We start from the raw sequence: 22,376 nt of genomic DNA, 5'->3' as shown, positions 1-22,376 counted from the left end.
CTCTTCTGACTTTGGTCCAAGGCATGGTGTTTGGCATGTGTGGGCTGGGGTCCCACTGCATCCCCCTCACAGATGGCGCCTGCCTCACAGTCTGGGCCACGCCAGGTTCCCACTGAGCATCGGTGTCTGAGCCCCTCTGCCCAGCTCCCTGTGCTTTAGCTGAGGCAAAGGGAAACACACAGGGTCTGGGACAATCAAAGCGACAGAACGATGAATGGGTCAGTGTGCCGAACAAAGCAAGACTCCACGAGGCCATCCCGACGCAAGGAGACCGGCCCCCAGCACCGCAACGCCGACCTGCCAACCAACAAGCAGGGCCAGAAATTCCCATCTGACGACCACCCTGGGGTTAAAAGTGTGACCAGGAGACCAATGTCCATGCAGCCTGGTCACCGGTCAGTTGTAAAGCAAAGAGCAGCGGTGTCAGAGAGGAGAAAGGCCGGAACCCAGGGACCGTGGCACGTCCCGGACATAGCTCCCTGGGCAGCACGGCTGGGACACCGGGCCCTGACTCCCACCGGGAGGGAAAGCCCGGACCTCTCCTCTCACCCCTCCTGCTCCTGGTGCCGGGGCTGTTGGTTCAGGAGGCTCCCAGAGCTCTCGCTTGGCCTCCTCTGCACCCCCTGCTCCGCCCCCACATGGGGGAGCACGTCCCCCAGGACAGAACCTGCAGCGCAGCCTGGGTCCCCCTTGTGCTCAGATGATTTCCGACCAGCAGAAACAGAAGGTCACTCTTGATTCTCCTTCCTCTGCTTTTTCTAGTTTGTTACTCTATTACTGTCAAAGGCTCTGAGGTCAGCCTGGCATCCTGATTTTTAAACTCCTTGCTCTACAGGACATGCGCTGAGGCGACAGTTCAGTCACTCGGTCGTGTCTGACTCTTGGCGACCCCATGGACTTTATGCAGCATGACAGGCCTCCCTGTCCATCACCAAACCCTGGAGTTTACTCAGACTCAAATCCATCGAGTCAGTGACGCCATCCAACCATCTCATCCTCTGTCATCCCCTTCTCGTCCTGCCCTCAATCTTTCCCAGCATCAGGGTCTTTTCCAATGAGTCGCCTCTTTGCATCAGGTGGCCAAAGCACTGGAGCTGAGACAACAAGTCTCCCTTTAAGCCATCTGAGCTGTGGCCTGTGCATTCAGGCATGTACGTCGCTCATTTATTCCGCAAACATCTACCAAACACCAGGCTGTCCCGGACGGCATGGGGTGTATCAGCGAGCTGAACAGATAAAGACACCAGCCCTTGGTGAGCCCCAACCAGGAAACCCCACTGTGACTCCAAGTTAGATCATGAAATGCTTTAGAGTAAGTTGTTTGGTTTCCACACATTCAAGATTTTAAGTTTGGAGAAAGACACTGCACGTTTCTGTTACTGATTTCTCGTTTTACCGTGTTGTGACAAACTCTGTCGAGGTTTCTTTTATGGCCTTTATCAAGCCCGTTCTTGTAAACGCCTCCATGCACTCTCATTTAAGGGGGCAGGTCCCCTGTGAGCTGGAGCCCTGGGCCCGGCCTGCGCCCCTGTGCCCGAGTCCCCTCCAGCCTTCCTGTCCCCATCTGTGTCATAAGGCGGTCCTACAAGTTAGGTCACAAGTGCGCCTCCGGTCATCTCACCCTGTGTTGCTTTTAAAACCCCCTTCTTAAGTTCTGCTACAGACGCACACCTCAGCTCTCTCCTCCTGCGGGCTGTGCTTCATCCGCACCACAGACTCTCTGCTCCTAGTACCTCTGTCTCCAGACCCCGGTGGAGAGGTGAGACACAGGCTGGACAAAACCAAAGTCAGAACCACTGAACCAGTGAGCCACAAGGCAGCCGCAGGAGGTGCTGAGGGTCAGGGAGACCCCAGCGCACACAAGCACACCACTCCAGTCTCTCCCCCAAAGTCTTCATGGCGAACGCTGCACGCTCCGTCAGATGTCCGTCTGCACAAGTCTGTCTGCTGCGCCCGCCAGCCCACTGCCTTCCCGTGGGGACGGGACGGGGGCAGGTGGCCCACTCCTGCACTGTGGCACTCTAAGTGAGACCCACATGTCTCCCGAGTCCTGACTCGGTCTCACATAAACTCACTGCACACCTGTCTCCTTCCCACCCAGGATGTAGCCCAGTGGCCCACCTCCCCCTGAAAGACCCCCCTCAGCCCCAGGCCTGGGTGTCCGACAGGGCTCCTGGCTTTGTCCTGCCAGCAGGGGCTGCCCCCCAGTCCTCCCAGGGCACTGGTCACGGCTCCCATGGCAGCTGGCCCAGGCCACACAAGCACAGAGGCCTACCAGGCCCAGGGCAACCAGGTGCCAATCCAGGGGTTTTCACTAAAGATGGGGATCCCTCCTGGAATCTGAGACCCCCCCTCTCTTTCACACTCAGCTGTGTGTTTTACAAACTACCAAGCCCAGCATGTCTGTGGATCGGGGAGGGACCACAGTCAGCCCTGTGCCAGCCACGAGCCTGGCAGACACTCCCTGTGCAGCCAGCAGTCAGGACATCTGTGGAACTCATGCCCCCGCCCCGCCCCACGTCAGAGACGAGGATGCAAAGCAAACCCACATCAGCAGCCCTGTTCCTGTCGGCGCTGCGCGGGGCATCACTCACACCTCCCCCACAACCTGGCGCGGGCACCACAGTGACACGCGACCTGGTGATGCCGCCGCCACCAGGCCTACAGGCACCCCTCATGGTGCGTCTATAGGCTGGCTTCAGCACTCGTCTTCCCAAACCGCATTCGGGACGCTTTACCTCGACTGCAGTGGGGCTGACCGGCTCTTGGCCGTCCCGAGACGTAAGTCCGGTCACTGATAGGGAACGTGCTACCATGTATGTCCCAGCCGCCGCCCCCCCGCCCCCCACCACCAGGCAGAATGCAGGCCAGGCCCAGGCACGCCGTCGCCAGATCTACGCGTCCACGCGCTGCCCCAGGGGATGCCGAGGCCTTGGAGTTGCTCCCGCCGCGTCGTCACTACACTGGCAGATGCCCTGGGGGCGCGGCCACACTCACCGTCCAGCTTCAGCTGCCCCGGGCAGTAGTAGTGCACCACGGCCAGGAGCGCCGCCCCGTGGCTGCCGTCCCGCATCAGGTCCTCCAGCAGCGGGAAGTGGGGCGGCTGCCGCGCGCACAGCTGCTCCCGGCGGTAGCGCACCTGCGGGTGAGAGGGGCCTGGTCACTGCGAGCGGTGCTGGTGCTCAGCCAGCGTCCACGGCAGCTGGCCGGACCACGGTCAGAACAACGGCAGCCACGCGGGAAAGCCTCCGGTCAGGGTAACGCCCTCTGCCTGGAACATGCGTCCAGACCCAGGGAACCGGGCTTCCTGGCCACAGCGGGCGACTGCAGTGAGCTGCTCAGGACGCCAGGGCCGTCTCCCTCTGAGGGCCAGGCACCCCGGGGAAGGAGGCAGGACACATGCCTACGTTGCCAGGGGCTGCACACGGTCCACGGATGAGAAACAAGTTACATGAGCGCCCTATGCCAGGAAGACCCACATGACTGGCCCTTCTTAGAGCCAGCAGCAGCTCGGCATCATGAAAAACAGAAGGCAGCGTCTACAGGAGCCCTGGAAACTCCCGAACCAGCGCAAAGGCCACCGACCGTCCACCGGCCCCTCGGGCAGGCGCACGCAGCCGGGAATCTGACGGCACGTGAAGCGCTATAAGAACATAAGCGCTTTCCCAAGGTTTCTGTGCCGCTGTCTTTACCGACAGGAAACAAGTGCTCAGAGCGGAGCCTCCCCGCCTGCACGTGCCGCCCTGTAACTGGGCCTCACTCGGAGCGTGGACACGCAGGCCGCCCGCCGGGTGACCACGTCCTGCCGGTAAGCCTGGCATTTCTGCAGCCACGCTCTCCCCAGGGTAGAAGAGCACAGTGCCAGCTCAAGGGACAAAGCCCGTGCTGCTCACGGCGGGTTTCTGGGAGCCGCGTGGGAGAGTCAATCAACCCAAGGAAAAGCCTCCGGCAGCGACGTGTGCACGGAATACGCCCCACCTGGGCCCGTGCAATGCACACCACTCCCACCAGTCTCCACGGGGACTTTTAACTTGTTTCTCGGCCTGGTGCAGGCTCCCGCCCGGGGCCAGGCCCAGGGGCTCCCGCGTGCAGCCCAAGGCATGCGTCCGACCAGCCTCCACACGCACACGCACACACACAGCACACGGCAGAGCACAGCATGCAGGAAAGCGGATGGTTTCTCACTGAGGACAGATGGTGTGCGTCTGCGTTGGGGAAAGCGCTGACCCCTGGGTCCGGGAGCAGCGACCGCCCCTCGAGGGGGCCCCACTCCCAGCCCCGGGCCCGCCCACACTCAGCCCGCTGCCGACAAGTAGGCTGCGCGCTCAGGCAGCCGAGGGGACCGACGACCCTGAAGGAGACCCCGAGGCTCGAGGCCCTCGTCCCGCCTGACGCCCTCCTTCCGGGGGACCTGCATGCCTGACGGTCCTCACTACGCCTTGGACCTGCTTTCACAGTTTGACTCTGGCCTTTGCTTTTCAACAAGTTAAGAAATATATAAACACTCAAAAAAAAAAAAGGCCTTCCCCCTCTTTGTGATTATTACATTTCAAAGAAGGGAAATTATCCATCAGCCACAAAGCGGACTCTTTCACTGTTCATGCAGATCCCACTGACAGTTTATATCCACCGTATCTCCTTTATAATCGAATCCTAAGGACCATTTGATCCAAACAATTAAACTAAAGGGACAGGCAAAAGTAAGGGAGCTTCGAAAAGGTCCGTCCTCCGGAACTTCATTTTAAGGCACCACTTGCAGCGCCAAGTATCTGTCGTGGGAAACGGTGCAACAAACTGGGTCCATTTCCAGAACCTTTGCCGGTGGACCTCGCCACCAGGAAGAGCAAGCTGAGGGCCGCTCGGCAGAGCATGCCACGGGCCACTCCTGCTAAAATCTATAAGGAAGGGAATGGATCCTGTCAATGACCCTGAAGTTCATCACATAAAGCAGGAAACTACCTCTTCAAAGGAGAAACACGAAGCTGTCTGTTAAGTTTACCTAAGAAAGTGGGCAAACCACGCTCTCGGTGGCAGCTACAGAAGGCCTCCCTGGAGCTGAGAGGGCCGCACCACGGTCCACTCTGCCCAGAGTCAGCCACGGGCCAGCCCTGCCCCGCGGGAAGCGCAACAAACCACCAGGGAGGACACTCAGACAGAGACACAGGCGGGAGCGGTTTGAAATGGAAGCAAGTGATGGCGGCGAACGGCCGTCTGATGGCGGCCGGGTGCGCGCGGGATCCACTTACGGGCACTAACTTCCAGTACCACTTGGAGGGAGACTGCTCAGGAGGCGAGGGAAGGAAGGCAGGAGAGGAGTCAGCAGGCAGGTCCGTTGAGGACGGACGAGACACACGCAACACGCCACGTTCACACGGGAGGTGCTCCGCCTCCGAGAGGCAAGACGTACCCAGTGCACGCGGCCCGGGACGCTCTGCACTGGCAGGGACCCAGGGACCCCATGGGCACCACCGCGATGCCGGCAGCTGGAGGCGTGCGGGCTGGGCCCTCAGAGGACAGGCGCAAGCCCGCTCAGAAAGGGCCTCGACAAGCTGTCTGCGCCCGTCTGAGGAGGGGGGCTCACGGCAGCGTGGCCGGGGTGAGAGACCCACGGACAGCATCCCAGGGCCCAGGATGGAGTAAAAGGAGGCTCCCTCGACCTGCAGCCCTGGGACCACAGCCTCGGCCGCCACGGTGTGCACAGGCGGAGGAACGTGGATTCAGTCACACACACACTCGGCACCCCCATCCCCAAAAAGGGAGAAACAGGAGGAAGCGTGTCGTTTCACTGGACATGGGACCTTCGCCCTCCTAAAGCCCACACTGGACACGTGGCCCACGAGGGCCCCGAGGGGACCACTGGCTGCCAGGAACATCCCCTCCTGTGCTGACTCCCCTCGGGTGACCCTTATGCCCTCCCTCCACTCCCCGACCCTCCCAAGTTCAAGTTCAATACTAGGCCACGCCTGCCTGGAAGAAAGGGCAGCGTGCTGCCAGGCCCCCGCCGCCAGGGCAGGGCCCCAGGGCACCCACTCCCCGCCTGGCAAGTGAAACCGAAGAACACGCAGGGAGCCCACATGGACGCGATTCTCTGCGACCAGGAGCCACGGCGACGGAGCGTCCCCCAGAAGTGAAATTTACCCTTTACCTTTTGATGAGCTGGGCTTTCCAATAACTGCTGTTTTAACTTAACTTCTTTCTCTGTTATCTCTCGCATTTTAAGATTTACCTAAAGCGGAAGAAATCAAATGCGTTAGGGAGGCAACTGAGGCTGACTTTCAGCACTGGGTGTGCATCCCTCCCTCACAGCCCAGACCCCACCCTGCCCATGTGAGCTCCTGACTCCCAGGTGCAGGCAGTGTCTAGACCAGTACACACCCGTGGAACACACAGACCCCGGGACCTATGACTCTGACCCCGTGATCCATGGCACGGAGGAGGGGGAAAGGCTCGGCAACCCTGGTGCCTGTGCGCTGCTCCCCGCCTCATCGCCTCACCCCGGTGCTCGGGCAGCACCACGTCACCAAACACCGCCAATGCCGCGGCCTGGCTGAGACCCGCCCCAGACACCCGACAGGAGCTCGCACACTCCCTGACACCAAAGTCACACCAGCAACCATCGTCAGACGCCCAGAAGCACTTACTACAACTGCTCGGAAATAAAAATACCTTTTTCTGGAACTATTAACCCAAAGATAAGATCAAAACTGCAAATTACAAAATAATACCATGGAGGAAAAAACAAGGCTAATGGGCATGTGGTCAAAGCTACGATCAGATGAAATGCCACAGAACTGAGTGTCTTATCGTTAAAAAAGAACACAGATAAGTGAACTCATGCAAATCAAATCAAAGACGGGGAAAAAACCTTTTTTTAATATTTATTTATTTGCCTGCATCAGGGGTCTTAGTTGAGTCATGTGGGACCTTCCGTTAGGGCACACAGATTCTCTAGTTGTGGCATGCGGACTTCCGGAGTCACTGCGCACAGACTTCCGGAGTCACGGTGCACAGGCTCAGCAGTTGCATCTCGCAGGCTTAGCTGCTCCTGCGGCAGGTGGGATCTTAGTTCCCCAACTAGGGATTGAACCCACACCCTCTGCATTACAAGGCGGATTCTTAACTACTGGACCACTGGGACAGCTGGAAAAAATGGATTTTAAAACAAAAAGATAAAAGTAAATATGGAAATATTCTAAAATAAACCAGAGCGTACATGCACATGGATAAGTGATAAAGGAAGTGCCGTAAAAACAGCGGCTGTGAAATCTGGGGGCGCCACAGGAGCCACAGACATCCTCTAGTTCTTGCAACTCCTCTGCACGTCTAAAGTTTTTCACAATTAAACACTGGAAATTAAAAATTTGGGGAAATTTGATTATGCCATAAATTACCTTCCTAACATGGAAATGATTTTCTGATTGGATTGATGCAGTGTTAACAAATGTAGTTTCTGATGCTGTATCATGAGGTGTGACGCCACTGGGAAGATCCATACACGTCAGAGAACAGCTTTCCCAGTGACAAGCTGCAGCCTCAGAAAACCACGGTAACGGGGCCAGGAAAAGTGTACGAAAGATTCCAATATGACAAGAGTACAGAAAGTTCACTGGGCTACTCGGGGAACTCAAACCAGTGCTTGGAGACAACCTAGAGGGATGGGACGGGCTGGGAGGTGGGAGGGAGGAGACATATGTATAGCTGTGGCTGAGTCACACGGATGGCACGGCAGAGACCAAAACCATAGTGTAAAGCAATTGTCTTTCAATTAAACATAAGTAGAAAAGAAAAGAGCAAGACCTCTCAAACGTCATCTACCACAATGGTTTTCAAAAAAACAAGGTTCACTGGGCTAGTACCTAGATTATATAAAAAAAACCTTGCGACAATACCAAGACAGTCAGGTTTTAAAATGAGTAAAAGATCCGTATAGACATTTCTCCAAAACAGACCTACAAACAGCCAATAAACACATGAAAAGAGGTCCCCATCACCACCATCAGGGAAAGTGAAAGTCGCTCCTGGAGTGGGTAGCCGTTCCCTTCTGCAGGGATCTTCCCAACCCAGGATTGAACCTGAGTCTCCTGCACTGAAGGCAGATTCTTTACCAACTGAGCTATAAGGACGCCCTTCATCAGAGAAATGAATTTCAACTACAGTGAGACACCACCTCACACCCTCCAGAACGGCTGGAAACAAAGAAGCAGGAAGTGCATATTAGCAAGAACATGGGAAGCTAGAAACCTCAGGTGCTCAGGGAAAGGCAAACGGTGCGCCTGCTGTGGCCAGCCTGCCAGTTCTTCACAGGGCCCTGTGCAACCCGGCAATTCCACCCCGAGATACAAGCCAAAGAAAGACGAAGACAGCCACACACACATTCATACAAGAACGTTTACAGCAGAATTTACAACAGCCAGAAAGTGGAAAACGCAAATGTCCGTCGGCTGAAGAATGGCTAAACAAAACTTGGGACGGCTGAACAGCGCGGCATTACACGACTACAGAAAGAAGCGGGTACTGTAAGTGCCACAGCAAGCGTGCGCCGTGCAAACGCCGTGGCAAATGGAGAGTCAGACACGAGGGGCCTCACGCTGTAGGCTTCATTTAAATGAAATGTTTGCAACAGGCAAATCCACACAGACACCAAGCAGAGGAGGGGCTGGCGGGGGCTGGGGACGGGGCGGCAGGTACGACTGCCGACACGACCGGCGTGACGCAGTGTCTGGAGTCGGTGGTGGCAGCCGCACAGCCTGGTGGGACCTTAAAACCCCACGGAAAGATGCACCTTAAAACGGAGAATTCTACAGCATGGGAATTATATCTCAACTTTAAAGAAAAACGTTCATTAGTAATGGTTTCGAATTCCACATTTCGGTTAACCTTCGAGAAACTAGTCAGGTTTTGGGGTAGAATCAAAAAGTGATGTGTATGATTATCTGGAAAGATTGTGAAAACACTCTCTCCTCTTCAACTATGCATCCATGGAAAATCAGATTTTCTTCACGTACATCAATAAAACCAACATGTTGCAGCAAATGAAATGCAAACCCAGACATCTCCAGCATCGGGTTAAATGCAGTTCATCTAAAACTCCAATTGCCTAGAAGAGATCTGTAAGAAACCCACTTTAAACAGAAAGACAAGGAGAGATTAAACATAACAGGAGCGGGGATCCCTGGAGGTCCAGTGGTGAAGAATCCGCTTGCCAACATAGAGGACACGGGCTCAGCCCTGGGTCCGGGAAGGTTCCACGTGCCGAGGGGCAAGTAGGCCCGCGAGCTGCAACCACCGAAGCCCAGGGGCCCAAAGCCTGTGGTCTCCAACAAGAGCAGCCCCACTCGCCTCAAGGAGGGAAGCCCAGGCGCAGCAGTGAAGACTCAGCGCAACCGAGAACAAGTAAATTTAAAATAATAATAAGAGGAAGGGGAGAGATGTGCTGCTGGTCGTGAGAAGGCTGGAGGCAAGGGCCGCCACCTGTGATAAAGGGACACTTTGCGAACACAAGAGAACAGAACGATCCTAACAGCACACGACGTAGCAACACGCAAAAACACACAGAGCGAGGACAACACGCCCAGCAGGCAGAGCAGACGCAGTCAGGCCTGGAGACGCCAGCGCCCTCTGGCAGCTGCCTGACGGGGCGTGAGGCCCCCGGAGATGTGCCCCACCCACAGCACCCTGAACCCACACGTGCGGCACGCCGGGCTGACAGGAGAGCGCACGGGCGACACCGGCAAGACCACACGTGGACCCAGAACAAGCCTCAGTGAGCCCAGAAGGACGGCAGTCACAGAGCGCGCGCTGACCACGCCGGAATGAGAAGCCAACACCCCGAAAAGTACCCAGAGCCACCCCACCACACACGGGGACTGAGCCACAAGCTTCCAGACAGCCCACGGATAAACGGATCCACAAGTGAAGTGAAGTATCTTAAAGGGAAGGAAGACCACAGCACGTAACACATGCGCACAGTGCAGCTGAAGGACGACTCAGAGAGCAGCTATTAACGTTAAACGTTCACACCAAAGTGAACAGGTGTGGAAACTAATCTCCTCCTTTACCCAGAAAGGAGAGAAAGTTAAACTCAAAATAAATGGAAAAACAATAAAAGCAAGAAGAGACGTTACATAGAAAATAACTGGAGAAATTAATAAAAACCAAAAGCAGGTTTTTAGAACATTAATAAAGCTGACAAACTAGACCAACAAAGGGAAGAAAAAAGGACAGAAATTACTAAGAGCGGGAAACGAGGGGACATCACTAGACCACACATACACCAGAGGACAACGAGGAAATAGGGACGTGACGATAGAGTCAAAATTTAAATAAAATTAACAAATTCCCTGGAAGTCACAAGTTGCCAAAACTGACATGAAATTAAACAGAAATCCTAAATACCTTACATGTACACTGAAAAGTTAAATTCATAATTAAAATCTTCCCACAGAAAACTCCAAGCCCAGATGGCTTCAGCAAAGAATCCATTAAAGACTTCAGGACAAAATAATACTAATTGTACAAAAACTGTTTCACAAAATAAAGGAGGGAATACGTCCCAACTCATTTTTTTGACACTGGCCATCATCCTGATGCTGAAACAATAAAAACACAAGAAGATACACCGAAGAAAGTACTGGATCTCTAGATCTTTATATACATAAAATACTCTCGAAACTCATTAAGACAAACCACCTCATTAAACCTGGGCCAACTATCCGAACGGACACCTAACAAAATACACAAAAACACCTTTAGTTGTTAGGGAAATGCCAACTAACACCACGAGATATCTCTACACAGCCACTCATGGCTGAACGGAAAGACTGACGCCACCACGGACATGCAGAGCGTAGACGCTGGGCCCCTCGTCCTACACCCGGCCAGGCCCCGCTTTGCCTCCAGATTCCCGCAGGGCGCTTCCCACCTGCACCCCCACAAAGCTGGAGGGTGCATAAGACAGGCTGCCGCCGCCGTGAGACAATCTCACAGGCACTGGCCAGGCGCCACATCCCGACCACGCCCGGAAGTCCACAGTGAGCCCGAGAGCCCCCACCTTACCGGCGTCCCTCGCCCCCGGGGCCCCGCCCTGCACGGGGCGGAGGAGGGGGAACCAAGAGCAGGGTGACTGTCTCAGCAGACATCCTGGCAGAACGTCATCCCCGAGACACGCAGGCCCCGCCAGGCTCTGCCCTGCTCCTCGGCTGACCCTGGATAAAGCCCTACACGACAGAGGACGCGTGTGCGAGCTGTACAGTGAGGAATGCACAAGCTCCGGGCACGGAGCACCACCCCGCGAGGGCCGGCTTCTGCCCCTCTGCTCTGTGAGCGCAGTGTCCCGCACGCAGTACCTGTCTGCAGGGAGGGGCTTAATAACCACAGACTCCAGTGGAATCCCCTCACCACACACCCCGGAAAACAAACACTCTTCACATGGATCGTACAGACGGTCACACTGTGAGCGTCTAAATGTCAAAGGAGAAAACAGCATTCAAGAAGATACGCTTTCCTCTTCATCAAAACACCTTCTAAAACTGAGATCTCCATGAACGCACACTGGGTGCCTGAGATAAAAACAACAAGAATTTACGAAGCGGGAGCACCAACACAACACGGCACTCCGCAGCCCCTCGCCCTTCCGTCTGCACACGCAGGAGGGGCCGGTCCGTCTGAACCACAGCAGACAGTCTCCTGGGCCTCCGGCTGGGTCGCGTCTCAGCAGGACACACAGGAAAGTGATGCTCTCGGGGAGAAAGGACCCACACCCACGGGGCACCCCTGGAGCTTCAGGCCGCTCGCCCACCTCCGGCAGGGCCCCCGTGCTCACCTTGTTGACCCAGAAGACCATGGCATCCTCAAGGTCATATGGGAGCTCTTTGGAGGCGCTGAAGGTGGAGAAACGCTTGACGCTGGCCACCACCTTCTCAATGCTGATCATCTCCACAGTGTAGGCCATCATGAGGGCGTCCACCATCGCCATGTGGGCGCTCTGTGGGCAGAAGCAGCAGTCGGTCACCCTCCCCTGCCCCACAGCCCAGGGTCAGGCGGAGACCCTCCCTACACCCACACAGGAGCCCTCCTCGGGGTCAGGTCAGCTTGGCCCCCCGCCCTCCTCTCCGAGGACCCTGTGAGAGCTCAGCCATGGGAGAAGACACGAGACAGGCCCGAGGCCACGTGACCACCACTGGTCCCAGACAGTCCGGGGTCTGCATGCTGAACTCACACCTTGAAGCCCTTTCTTCCCGGAACCCGTAACATCCTCCCAACCTGAAACACACCCAGCCAGGCCAAAAACCAGAGGATGCAAAACACCCAAGAACAGGCTAAGCTAAAGCCACGTGGGAGACACCAGGAGGTGGCTTCGACCTGGAGCAGCCTGGCCCGGAAACGCCAGGCTGGTGAGCGGCTGCGGAGAAGGATGGGGAGGGGGACACTCGGGGGGAGAGGCGCGTCTGTTTATTCTGGCACGAAAATTCTTAGAAGTTAGACGTGAAACAATCTCAGAGCGGGCTCCACAACTCCATGTCGCCACCTCTGAATGCAACTCGGTTTACCACAGCCAGGGTGGGGCAGCACTGCCCTGGGGACACACTGGGGGAAGCCGCCCCCACCCCGTTCCAGCCCAGCCACATCCCACCGAGAGAAGGCGGTCTCAGGCCCAAACTTTCGGGGCAACTCCGCTGCGCTGCAGGGACACAGCGGCCGCCCCCCAGCTGCCCCCCACCGCCCAGGCCACTCACCATCTTGATGGGCGCGTGGCTGAGGTCGGGCTCCGTCACAGGGGTGTCATCGCTCTCCATCACGTAAATCCCTTTCCGGGACAGGGCCTGGATGACAGACTGGTGTCCCTGCAGGGAGGCCACCTGGTCCCCTTTGAGGATGAGGCTGCACACGCGGCAGTACAGCTCGCTGGACAGCAGGAGCTTGATGACCGGAGGCTTGATGTGCTCCTGCTCGTACTGGTCGATGTAGAAGGGGTCCCTGAGGTCCTCGGGGATGTCATCTGCAGCGACAGGAGACCCCCGCGTGTGGGTGTTACCCCCAAATGCAGCCGCACCGGCCGCCCACAGTCGCTTCCCGCCTCCTGGAGCTGCTGGTGGGATGGTAGCCAGAGGATGTCGAGTTGGGGACGTGGGTGTGGGGACGGCTGTCTGCAAGGCAAGGTCTGCAGAGACCTTGCCCTTGATTCACCAGGAGTGTCGGGAGCCAGGGCAGACATGGGTCTGCCACACCACAGCGATCCAGGCTCAGGACTCTGGAGCGGCCACGGGAAAGGCCACAGAGGAGAGAATTTGGACAAGCCTGTAGTTAACACGGGGCCACAGCTCAACTCAGAAGATCAGAGCTTGAGGCCTCGTGCAAGCAGGACCGTGTGTGGGCCGAGAGCAGGGCCCGAGCGTGGCGGCCTGGCCTTGGCCGGGCGCACCTCTCACGGCCGGTCAGCCTTGCCTCAAGGGCACTCAAGGGCAAATCCCGGACGCTATGAAGGCCAATCTCCCACGGTCGGGTGAGGATTAAATCACAACCCGCGAGTAAGTCACGGCGCTGAGAGCAGAGGCTGGAGCTCTACAAAATTCACACAAGTATTGGTTATCAATCTTAATATCAATCAGGCTAAAAAGACAGTCAAGGAAATATCTTCCTGTTGCTGTGTGCCACGCTCTGCCCCATCCTGCCAACCGAGGCCTCCTCGCTAGCCTGGGGCAGGATGGTGGAGACCTGGAGCACGCAGGGGCAGAGGCCCCCAGGAGGCGCCCCCCCCAGGTGAAGGAAAACGCAGGCTACGGGCCTCCATGACACGGCAGGACAGAGAGCCCTAAACACACCGTGCTGCCCAGCCCACCCCAGACCAAGCAGACTGGAAGGCCCTGCCAGCACCAGCGTCTGTTCCGCCGAGAACTGCTGCATCAGAGGTTCTGCAGGTGGCTGACAGTCTCCCTCGAGAGCTCACTCGCTCCTTCACGCTGGGCGTGGAAACAAGCACTCAGAGGTGCTCATTCTGGACCCCTGTGCACCCCACCCTTCGCTGGAGATGCCAGCTGGAAGAGAAAGAAAGTGGGGCCGCTCCCAGTGCCCGTCCCCACTCCACCAGGCAAGGCCCATGGACAGAACCAGCTCCCCACGTGCAGGCGCGGGCAGCTCGGGAGCGGGGCCCTGGCCTGCCGGCTGAGGGGACGCCAGAACGAGTGCAGAACCCAGGACAGGAGGGAGCCTCAAAGGGGACCCTCGTTCACAGGTGAGCCCCTCCTGCGCCAAGTGCGAGCAGGACAGACCCGAAGAACCGAACTGACCTCGGAACCCACGGCCTACAAATGGCAAATAGGCGTCTGTTCTGGAGCCCAGTGCGGTTTACTGCGACCCGGCTGCTAAACAAACCACCAGATACACCAACATCCTCCAGGGGATTTTAGCGGGACCCAGAAAACAGCCTCATGCTGTTCAAAATGTCCAGGACCCAATCCATTATTTACTCAACATATACAGACAGGAAAATGTGATCGATTCTCAGGGGGGAAGACGGTCAACACACACCAACTCTGAGACGACCCAGATGAGAGAATCAGCAGAGACTTCACAGCACCTATTACACAAGGCTCCATGAAGCCCTCCTGAAACAGATGGAAAGAACAGAAGGTATTAACAGAGAAATAAAACTTATTAAAAAAAAACACCTTCAGGATTTCCCTGGTGGTCCTGTGGTGAAGAATCCACCTGCCAATGCAGGGGACGAGAGCTGGATCCCGGGCCCGGGAAGACAGCACAGGCTGTGGGGCAGCTACACCCGTGTGTCACAACCGCACGAGCCCACGTGCTCCGGAGCCCACACCCCGCAACCAAGAGGAGCCCCCACTGCCGCAACGAGACAAAACCCGAGCACAGCAAGAGACCCAGCACAGCCATGAATAAATACACAAATAAATTTTTAAAAGCTTAAAAAAAAAACAAAAAACCTTCAGAACTGCAGAATCTAGTTATCAACAGGAAGTTCAATGACAGATTCAAAAAGATGAACAAAGCAAATGCAAACGCACAGATATGGAGAAGAAACCAGTGGTTACCAGCGGGGGCGGAGGGGCGGTGGGCAGCATGAAGGCGGGGGAGCGGGGCTACAAACAGAAACACTGGGAACAAAGCGGCTCCAGGGCAGCCTGCACAGCCCTGGGAAGGTGGCAGTGTTTTGTAATAACTATAAATGGAAAGTAACCTTTAAAAATTGTATAAAAAAAATTAAAAATTAACTGAAATTTTAAAAATACAAACAAAACAGAGAAAACAATCAGTGAACCTGAAGACAGATCAACAGAAATAATCCATCTGCAGACAGAGGGACAATGGAATGAAAAGCAGAGGCCCCGTGACTGCTCCCACTGAGGGGAGCCTGGGGCAGGAAAAATATGAGAATGAATGGTGCCCAGAACCCCAGCAAACCCAAACAGAACCAACTCGAAGAAAACCAGGCCCACACACTTCCTAATCAAACTGCTGAAAGCCAGAGAAGTAACGGGCCCAGGGGACCCCTAACTGGAGGTATCAGCCAGACCTTCGATGGCTACACTTAATGAAAGGAAACAGGATAAAATTAAGAATTCTGGCAGAAAAGTGGAAATTATTCTTAAAGAGAGAGAGAGAGAGAGAGAAAAGAACTTGGCAGATTAGAAAAAGAACCAAGGAGAAATCCCAGAACAGAAATACACAGTGACTTCACGGACACACCGGTGCTGACAGCACACTGCACACAGGGGAGAGAAAACACAGCGGACAAGGGGAGAGACAGGCACTGCCAGCGCCAGGCAAGATGGGAGCGGAAGCAAAGGGAGAGACAGGCTCCAGCAGAGCCGGCAGGAAGTCCCAACACTGTGAATCCATGCTCCCCAGCAGGGGTTAAAAGAAGAAGAAAGAAATCGACAGACCAAAGAACCTCCCTGTAACACGGGTAAAACCCAAAGACAGAGGAGGATCTTGTAAAGCGCCAGAAGGGGCCCTCTGGTCAGGACAAGATGGCATGGACCAGTCTCTCCCTGCTCCTCTCCACTGAGCACAACCACAAACCCTGGCGTAACTCACAGGAGAACCCACAGAGAACTGGGGAAGGTGGAAGACGACCCCAGACGGGAAGAGCACAGCAACAGGGTGTCTTCCCACCTCCCACCCAGCAAAGGTGACCCAGGCCTGGTACTTCCTGACCCCCAGCCTGGAAACAGAAGGTAAGGTAAGCAGGCTCATTCCTGTTGCACAGGGGAGGTGAGGGGAGTCCCACCCACTGGCCCGGGCCATCCCGGCAGAACCAGCAAGGGGCAGGAAGCAGCCTGAACACCCACCTCCACCAGGAACCCAACCTGGAAGCGCCTCTCCTTCCCCACCAGGCAGGAGACACCCCCTCATCAGCCTGCACAAGGGGAGTCCAGCGGAGGGAGTCCAGCCTGGACACTCCTCATCCTGGGGGAAGAGAATCCCGCCTCGCCCAGAGGCACATGGCAGTCAGCCCCAGGGGCCACCCTCCGCCTCTGAAAGCAGCACCAGCAGGGGCAGTGGAACCCCAGACACACCACGAAACGGCACTGCAAAGGCCCTGAGCAGTGCACTGCCGCTGGAACCGCAGTCCACATGGCGGCCCGGGACCTGCGTGCGGAGCCTACGCAGGGAGACTGCCTACTATGATAAAAAAAAAAACCTCAGTAACACCTAGAGTCACCTAACGTAACAGCCAAAATGACCAGGAAACAATCAAAGATCGCCTATCACACCCAGAACCAAGAAAATCTTTAATGAGAAAAAGAGAATCAACTGACACCAACACCAAGATGAGTCTGATGTTGGAGTTATCTGACCAAGGACTTTACAACAACCATCGGGAAAAAGACTACAAGCAATCACAAGTTCTCCTGAAACAAACGAAAATTGAAAAAAATTCAACATAGGAGTTATAAAAAGAATCAGATAATGAACTGAAAAATAGAGTAACATTTTAGAACTTACTAAATAGTCTCCGGGCTCCCCTGGTGGCTCAGATGTTAAAGAATCTGCCTGCAATGCGGGAGACCTGGGTTAGATCTCTGGGTCGGGAAGACCTCCTGGAGGAGGGCACAGCAACCCACTCCAGTACTCTTGCCTGGAGAATCCCATGGTCAGAGGAGCCTGGTGGGCTACAGTCCATGAGGTCACGGAGTCAGACACGACTGGGCGACTAAGCACAGCACAAACAGCCTCAATAGTTTAAGTGGTGATAACAGAGCATGGAATCACAGAGAAAATACACTCAAAAAACAAAATGAGTTGAGTCTCAGGGACCTGAGAAGAATAACAAGAGACCCAGTATTTGTATTGCTGGAGTCTCTGCAACGAACGTGAGCAGGGCTAAAACAGAAGGTAAGGAAACAACAGTGGAAACTTCCCAAATACGGCAAAAGACATCCACTCAGATTCAAGAAACTGAAGGAACTCCAAATAGAATAAACCCAAAGAAATCCACGCCAAGACACTGCATAACCAAACTTATGAAAACTCAAGAAAAAGTATTTTGGAGCAGCTGGAAAGAAAGAGAATACAACTCAGTGAGCAGTGTGTTTCCCCTCTGAGCCAAGGAGGCGCAGGAAGTGGCACAGCATACACGTGCTTGAGGAAAAGAACGTCCAGATCTGGTAAGGCCATCCCCAAGGAACTGAAGAACTAGAGACGTTCTCGGGCAAAAGAAAATTGGGGGTGGGGGGGGAAGGGGGGAGGAATCTCTAGCAAACCTTGAAAGATTGGCTAAAGAAAATCCTCCAAATAGAAAGAACATGATTTAAAAAAAAAAAATGAACCCTGGAGAACCAGGAAGAAGCAGGTAATATGAGTAAGTAGACTACCCTTCTCCCTGTGAGTTTCCTAAATCACACCCCATGAGACAAAGTCCACACCTTTAGGGACTCGAGACGATGACGACTTTTAAATACTTTTAAAAGTGGGGAGAGCAAAGGAACCGAAATGGAAAAAAGGTTTCCACACCTCGTTCAAAATGGTAAAATAATACCTGTCAACTGTTGGAAGTCACATATGCATACTGTAATACCCAAAGAAACCACTGAGATAGCTACACAGATACACCCCAAAATGACAAGACGGAATATATCAAGATGGAATCCCAAAAAATAGTCAAGTACCCCATAACAAGGTCCAAAAAACAAAACCAACACACAAACAAAACCAGGAACAACAGAAAACAAATAAATAAGATCTCAGACTTAAGATAGCAACAATTACACTAAAAGTGAATATTCTAAGTACACTGAAAGACAGAGATTGGCAGAGTGGATTAAAAAATAGATACAATTATAGGTCATTTACAAGAAAATTACTTCGAATTCAACAATATAAGTAGGTTGAAAGTAAAGGGACAGAAAAGGCTATATAGGCAAATATTGTTTAAAAAAACAAAGCAGGAAGAGCTATATTAACATTTGATAAAGTACTAAATAGGAAGAAAATTACTAGAAATAAAGTGGAACATTATGTATGCCAAGTTGCTTCAGTCGTGTCTAACTCTTTGTGACCCTCTGGTCTGCAGTCCACCAGGCTCCTCTGTCCATGGGATTCTCCAGGCAAGAATACTGGAATGGGCTGCCATTTCCTTCTCCAGGGGATCTTGCTGACCCAGGGACTGAGTCAGGCCTCCTGCATTGTAGGCGGATTCTTTAATAACGACTGAGTCACCAGGGGAGACCCCTGAGCCTGTTATGTAAAGTGGGACATCACGTAACAATAAAGGGTCAACCCACCAAGAAGACTTTACAACCCTAAACGTGGATCCACCAGGCTACAGAGCCTAAGAGCTGGTATTAAAAAACACGACAGAGCCGTCAGCCACAGTTAGGGACTTACTTCAACATCCCCGCCTGAACTGACAGAACCACTAGACATAAAATCAACACGGAAAGAGATCTGAACAACACAAACCACAGGCAGAATCTAACTGACCCGCGAAGAACACGCCACCCAACAACAGAAAACACACTCCTTCAGATGCTCACAGAACACTCACCAAAACAGACCTTCAGGTCAGTTCAGTTGCTCAGTCGGGTCTGACTCTTTGTGACCCCATGCATGGACTGCAGCACGCCACGCTTCCCTGTCCATCAGCAACTCTCGGAGCTTCCTCAAACTCATGTCCATCGAGTCGGTGATGCCATCCAACCATCTCATCCTCTGTTGGCCCTTCTCCTCCCACCTTCAATCTTTCCCAAGATCAGGGTCTTTTCCAATGAGTCAGTTCTATGCATCAGGTGGCCAAAGCATTGGAGCTTCAGCATCAGTCCTTCCAGAGAATATTTAGGACTGACTTCCTTTAGGATTGACTGGTTGGATCTCCTTGCAGTCCAAGGGACTCACAAGAGTCTTCTCCAACACCACAGTTCAAAAGCATCAATTCTTTAGCCTGGGCCATAAAACAAATCTTAACAAGTTTAAAAGAATGGCAATCACAGAGTACGCTATCTTACCACATGGAATCAGACTAGAAACAGTAACAATTTCAACAACTGGAAATTTCAACAACTGGAAATCACACTTCTAAATAATTCATGAATCAAATAGGCAGTATCAAAAGAAATAAAGAGAAATACATAGAACTGAATGAAAATATAACATATCAACATATGTGGGATGCAGCCAAGGCAGTGCCGTGTGGAAAATTCATAGCACTAAATGCTTACGCTAGAAAAGTGGACAGATCTCAAATCAACAGTCTGAGTCCTTACCTCAAGAAACTAGCAGAAAAAAAAAATAGGGCAAAATAAATCTCAAGCAAGCAGTGAGGAAGGGAGGCAGATATGACTGTAATAGGGCAAGAGTAACAGAAGAGGTCCTTGTGGGAACAGAATGCTCAGCATCTAATTATACAACCTCACTATCCCAGTTGTGACATTATATTATGGTTTTGCAAGAAGTTACTACTGGGGAAATCTGGTAAAGGGCGACCAGGACCTCTCTGTATGATCTCTTACAGCTACATGTTAGTATACAATTTTCTCAAGATAAAACTTTCATTTTTAAGAAAAATTCGCCAAAGGTCAGAAAAGGCATCTCCACAGAAAAAAGATTCAACTGGCCCATAAGCACACTTAAAAAAAAAGAAGACTCATCATTAGTCAGCAGGGAAATGCACACCGAAACCGCGGTGAGGCGTCACAGCCCCCCCACCAGGACAGCCTCCACAGAAAGACTGGCAGTGCCAGGTGCTGGCAAGGCTGCCGAGCAACCGCAGCCTCACCCCGCGCTGTGCTGGTGGAAATAAAAGACGACACGGCCGCTGCGGAAAACAACCGAGCGGTCACACACACTCACACGACCCGGAAGCTCCACGCCCAGGCACTGACCAGGAGAGACGGAGACACACGCCCACACACACTCGGACACTCGTGCAAGTTTCACAGCAGCTCTGTCCGTGGCGGATAGAACCAGAAACAATCCAAGTGTCTGTCCGTCAACAAGTGAATGAATACGCAAAATGCGGGGAGCCAAACAATGAAGACCACCCCCAGCACTAAGCCAAAAAGGTCTTTATGCGTGGACGCATCTCTAGAGCATTATGAAGAATAAGGAAGGCAGACCAAGAACACCTGATGCCCCTAGATCAGGGGCGCTCTGGGCAAGAACTGACTGCAGGGGCTCAAGGCAGCCCTGGGGTGATGAGCATGGCTCACCCTGCCTGTGGCCCTGAGCATGCGGTGAAGACATTCATTCAACTCATCGGACTATATACTCTCACAAATGGGTGCATTTTACTGGATGTGAAATTGGTTTTCTCAAAGGTCCAAGATAAGATTCTTCACTGTATACTCAACCGGAACCCACTCCACAGAGATTTCTCTAAAAAACCAAGGTTTAATGTACATCTCTTCCCTCCTAAGAAAGCTTCAATGGCTTCCCAACTCATACACAAAAACAGCTATCAGCTATTTCAGGCATTCCAAGATCTGGCCCTAGGCGGTCTCTCCAATCTTATAGGCGCTAAACTCACATTCCTTTCCCTTAGCCTGGGGGAGGTGGCATTGCCCCCGCCCCACTGGCCTGGTTCTCACCCACCTGAGTCACACACTCAGCTTCACTTTCTTGAATGGAATATTCCAGATTCCCCCAGGGGAGCTGCTCGCCCTCCCTTCCGGCTTGCCCTCCCTTCCACACCGGCTCCTCTTAGGCACTACAGTCTCCTGGTCTCGCATCACAGGTCTGTGTGGGCAAGGCCCATGGCTGGCCCTCTGTGAGCCCTGAGAAGCACACCAAGGACCCACACGTCACAACACAAGGCTCAGCCGAACTGATGCAAGTTTAATTCTGCCTGAGTCTGAAGCAACTGGAGCACAGTGACTGAGGGGTACTTAAGTGAACTAGTTAGCATGAAGTCTCAGAGAGAGGGTAAGGTGAGGGCACAGCAGAGAAGTCAGAAATAGAAATAAACTCAAAGATCATCTCTCTCTGTGACAACAAAGCCAGGAAGGCAGGGAGGTTCTAGGCAGTGAAAACTATAAATACTCCTAAAGGGTCCTGCAGACTCCGGCGGCTGCCCAGCTGACCCTGCCCCACCTCATCAGCCAGCCAGTCTCGGGGACTCCGCCCTCTCAGCATCTGTTGACTCAACCTACCTAATTCCCACTGCAGACAAACTGGCCAACGCCTTGGTACTTCAAGTCAAAGCGACATCAGCTCTGCTATGGGCTCCACGTTATGTGTCCCCCAAAACTCATGTAACGAAACCTGACCGCCCCAAGGCGAAGGTGTTAGGAGATGGGCTTTGGGGAGGCAATTAAGTCATGAGGGTGGAGCCCCATAAGTGGGGTGTGAGCCCATCCAGCGAGGCTCCCTCACCCCTCTGCCACGAGGGCACAGCGAGAAGATAGCATCTACGAACCAGGAAGCAGGTTCTCACCAGAGACCCAGCTAGCACCTTGATCTTGACCGTCCACACTCCCGAATCGTAAGAAAAAAATTGCTGTTCTTAAGCCACCCAGTCTATGTCTTGTCATAGCAGCCTGAACGGCCTAAGCAGGGCTCCTGGACGTTGCACTGATACAGCCCCTACCCGCTCCAACCTGTCAGAAGAATCTTGCCAGGCTAGCTCTCAACCCGTCACCCCTACGCAAAGATCTTCCCTGGCACCCATGGGGAAAGAAATCCTAGCCAGCTGGGAACCCCGCGAACAGTCTGGCCCACACTATTTTCCACGCTAATCACCTACTATTTCGGTCCACAAATCCTCTGTCACAATAAGGTTAATCGACTCAGGCCTTTGAACACTTCCTCCTCTGCATAGAACCTGCCAGATGCCCTCCCCTCTACTACCTGGGTGGGGGGACTACCCAAATATCCGCCATCCTTCAAAGGCCACCTCCCCACGAAGCACCCCCACT

The 22,376-nt window shown here is 53.8% G+C and overlaps 1 protein-coding gene across 5 annotated transcripts in view; it reads right to left on the bottom strand.

Moving 5' to 3' along the window:
- CAMSAP1 (calmodulin regulated spectrin associated protein 1) overlaps positions 1-22,376 on the bottom strand; it is a 43,235-nt gene that overhangs the window by 15,571 nt on the left and 5,288 nt on the right. For 2 of the 5 annotated variants that reach the window (XM_086323422.1, XM_086323423.1), the window contains exons 3-7: positions 12,735-12,997; positions 11,822-11,983; positions 6,146-6,226; positions 5,247-5,279; positions 2,998-3,139 (exon numbers count right to left, since the gene is read on the bottom strand). In XM_086323422.1, the coding sequence (XP_086179548.1) occupies positions 2,998-3,139; positions 5,247-5,279; positions 6,146-6,226; positions 11,822-11,983; positions 12,735-12,997 (681 nt within the window). Of the gene's footprint in view, positions 1-2,997; positions 3,140-5,246; positions 5,280-6,145; positions 6,227-11,821; positions 11,984-12,734; positions 12,998-22,376 lie in introns of those variants that run through there. The other 3 variants (XM_086323424.1, XM_086323425.1, XM_086323426.1) reach the window with 2 other exon arrangements.

This window comes from Bos grunniens, chromosome 11 (assembly GCF_055505025.1).
Source record: "Bos grunniens cultivar Pamir isolate PY7600 chromosome 11, Bosgru_T2T1.0, whole genome shotgun sequence".
Classification (NCBI taxonomy): Eukaryota; Metazoa; Chordata; class Mammalia; order Artiodactyla; family Bovidae; genus Bos; species Bos grunniens.
The sequence above is the reverse complement of the archived record's forward strand: the minus strand, read 5'-3'. Positions and strand labels throughout refer to the sequence as shown.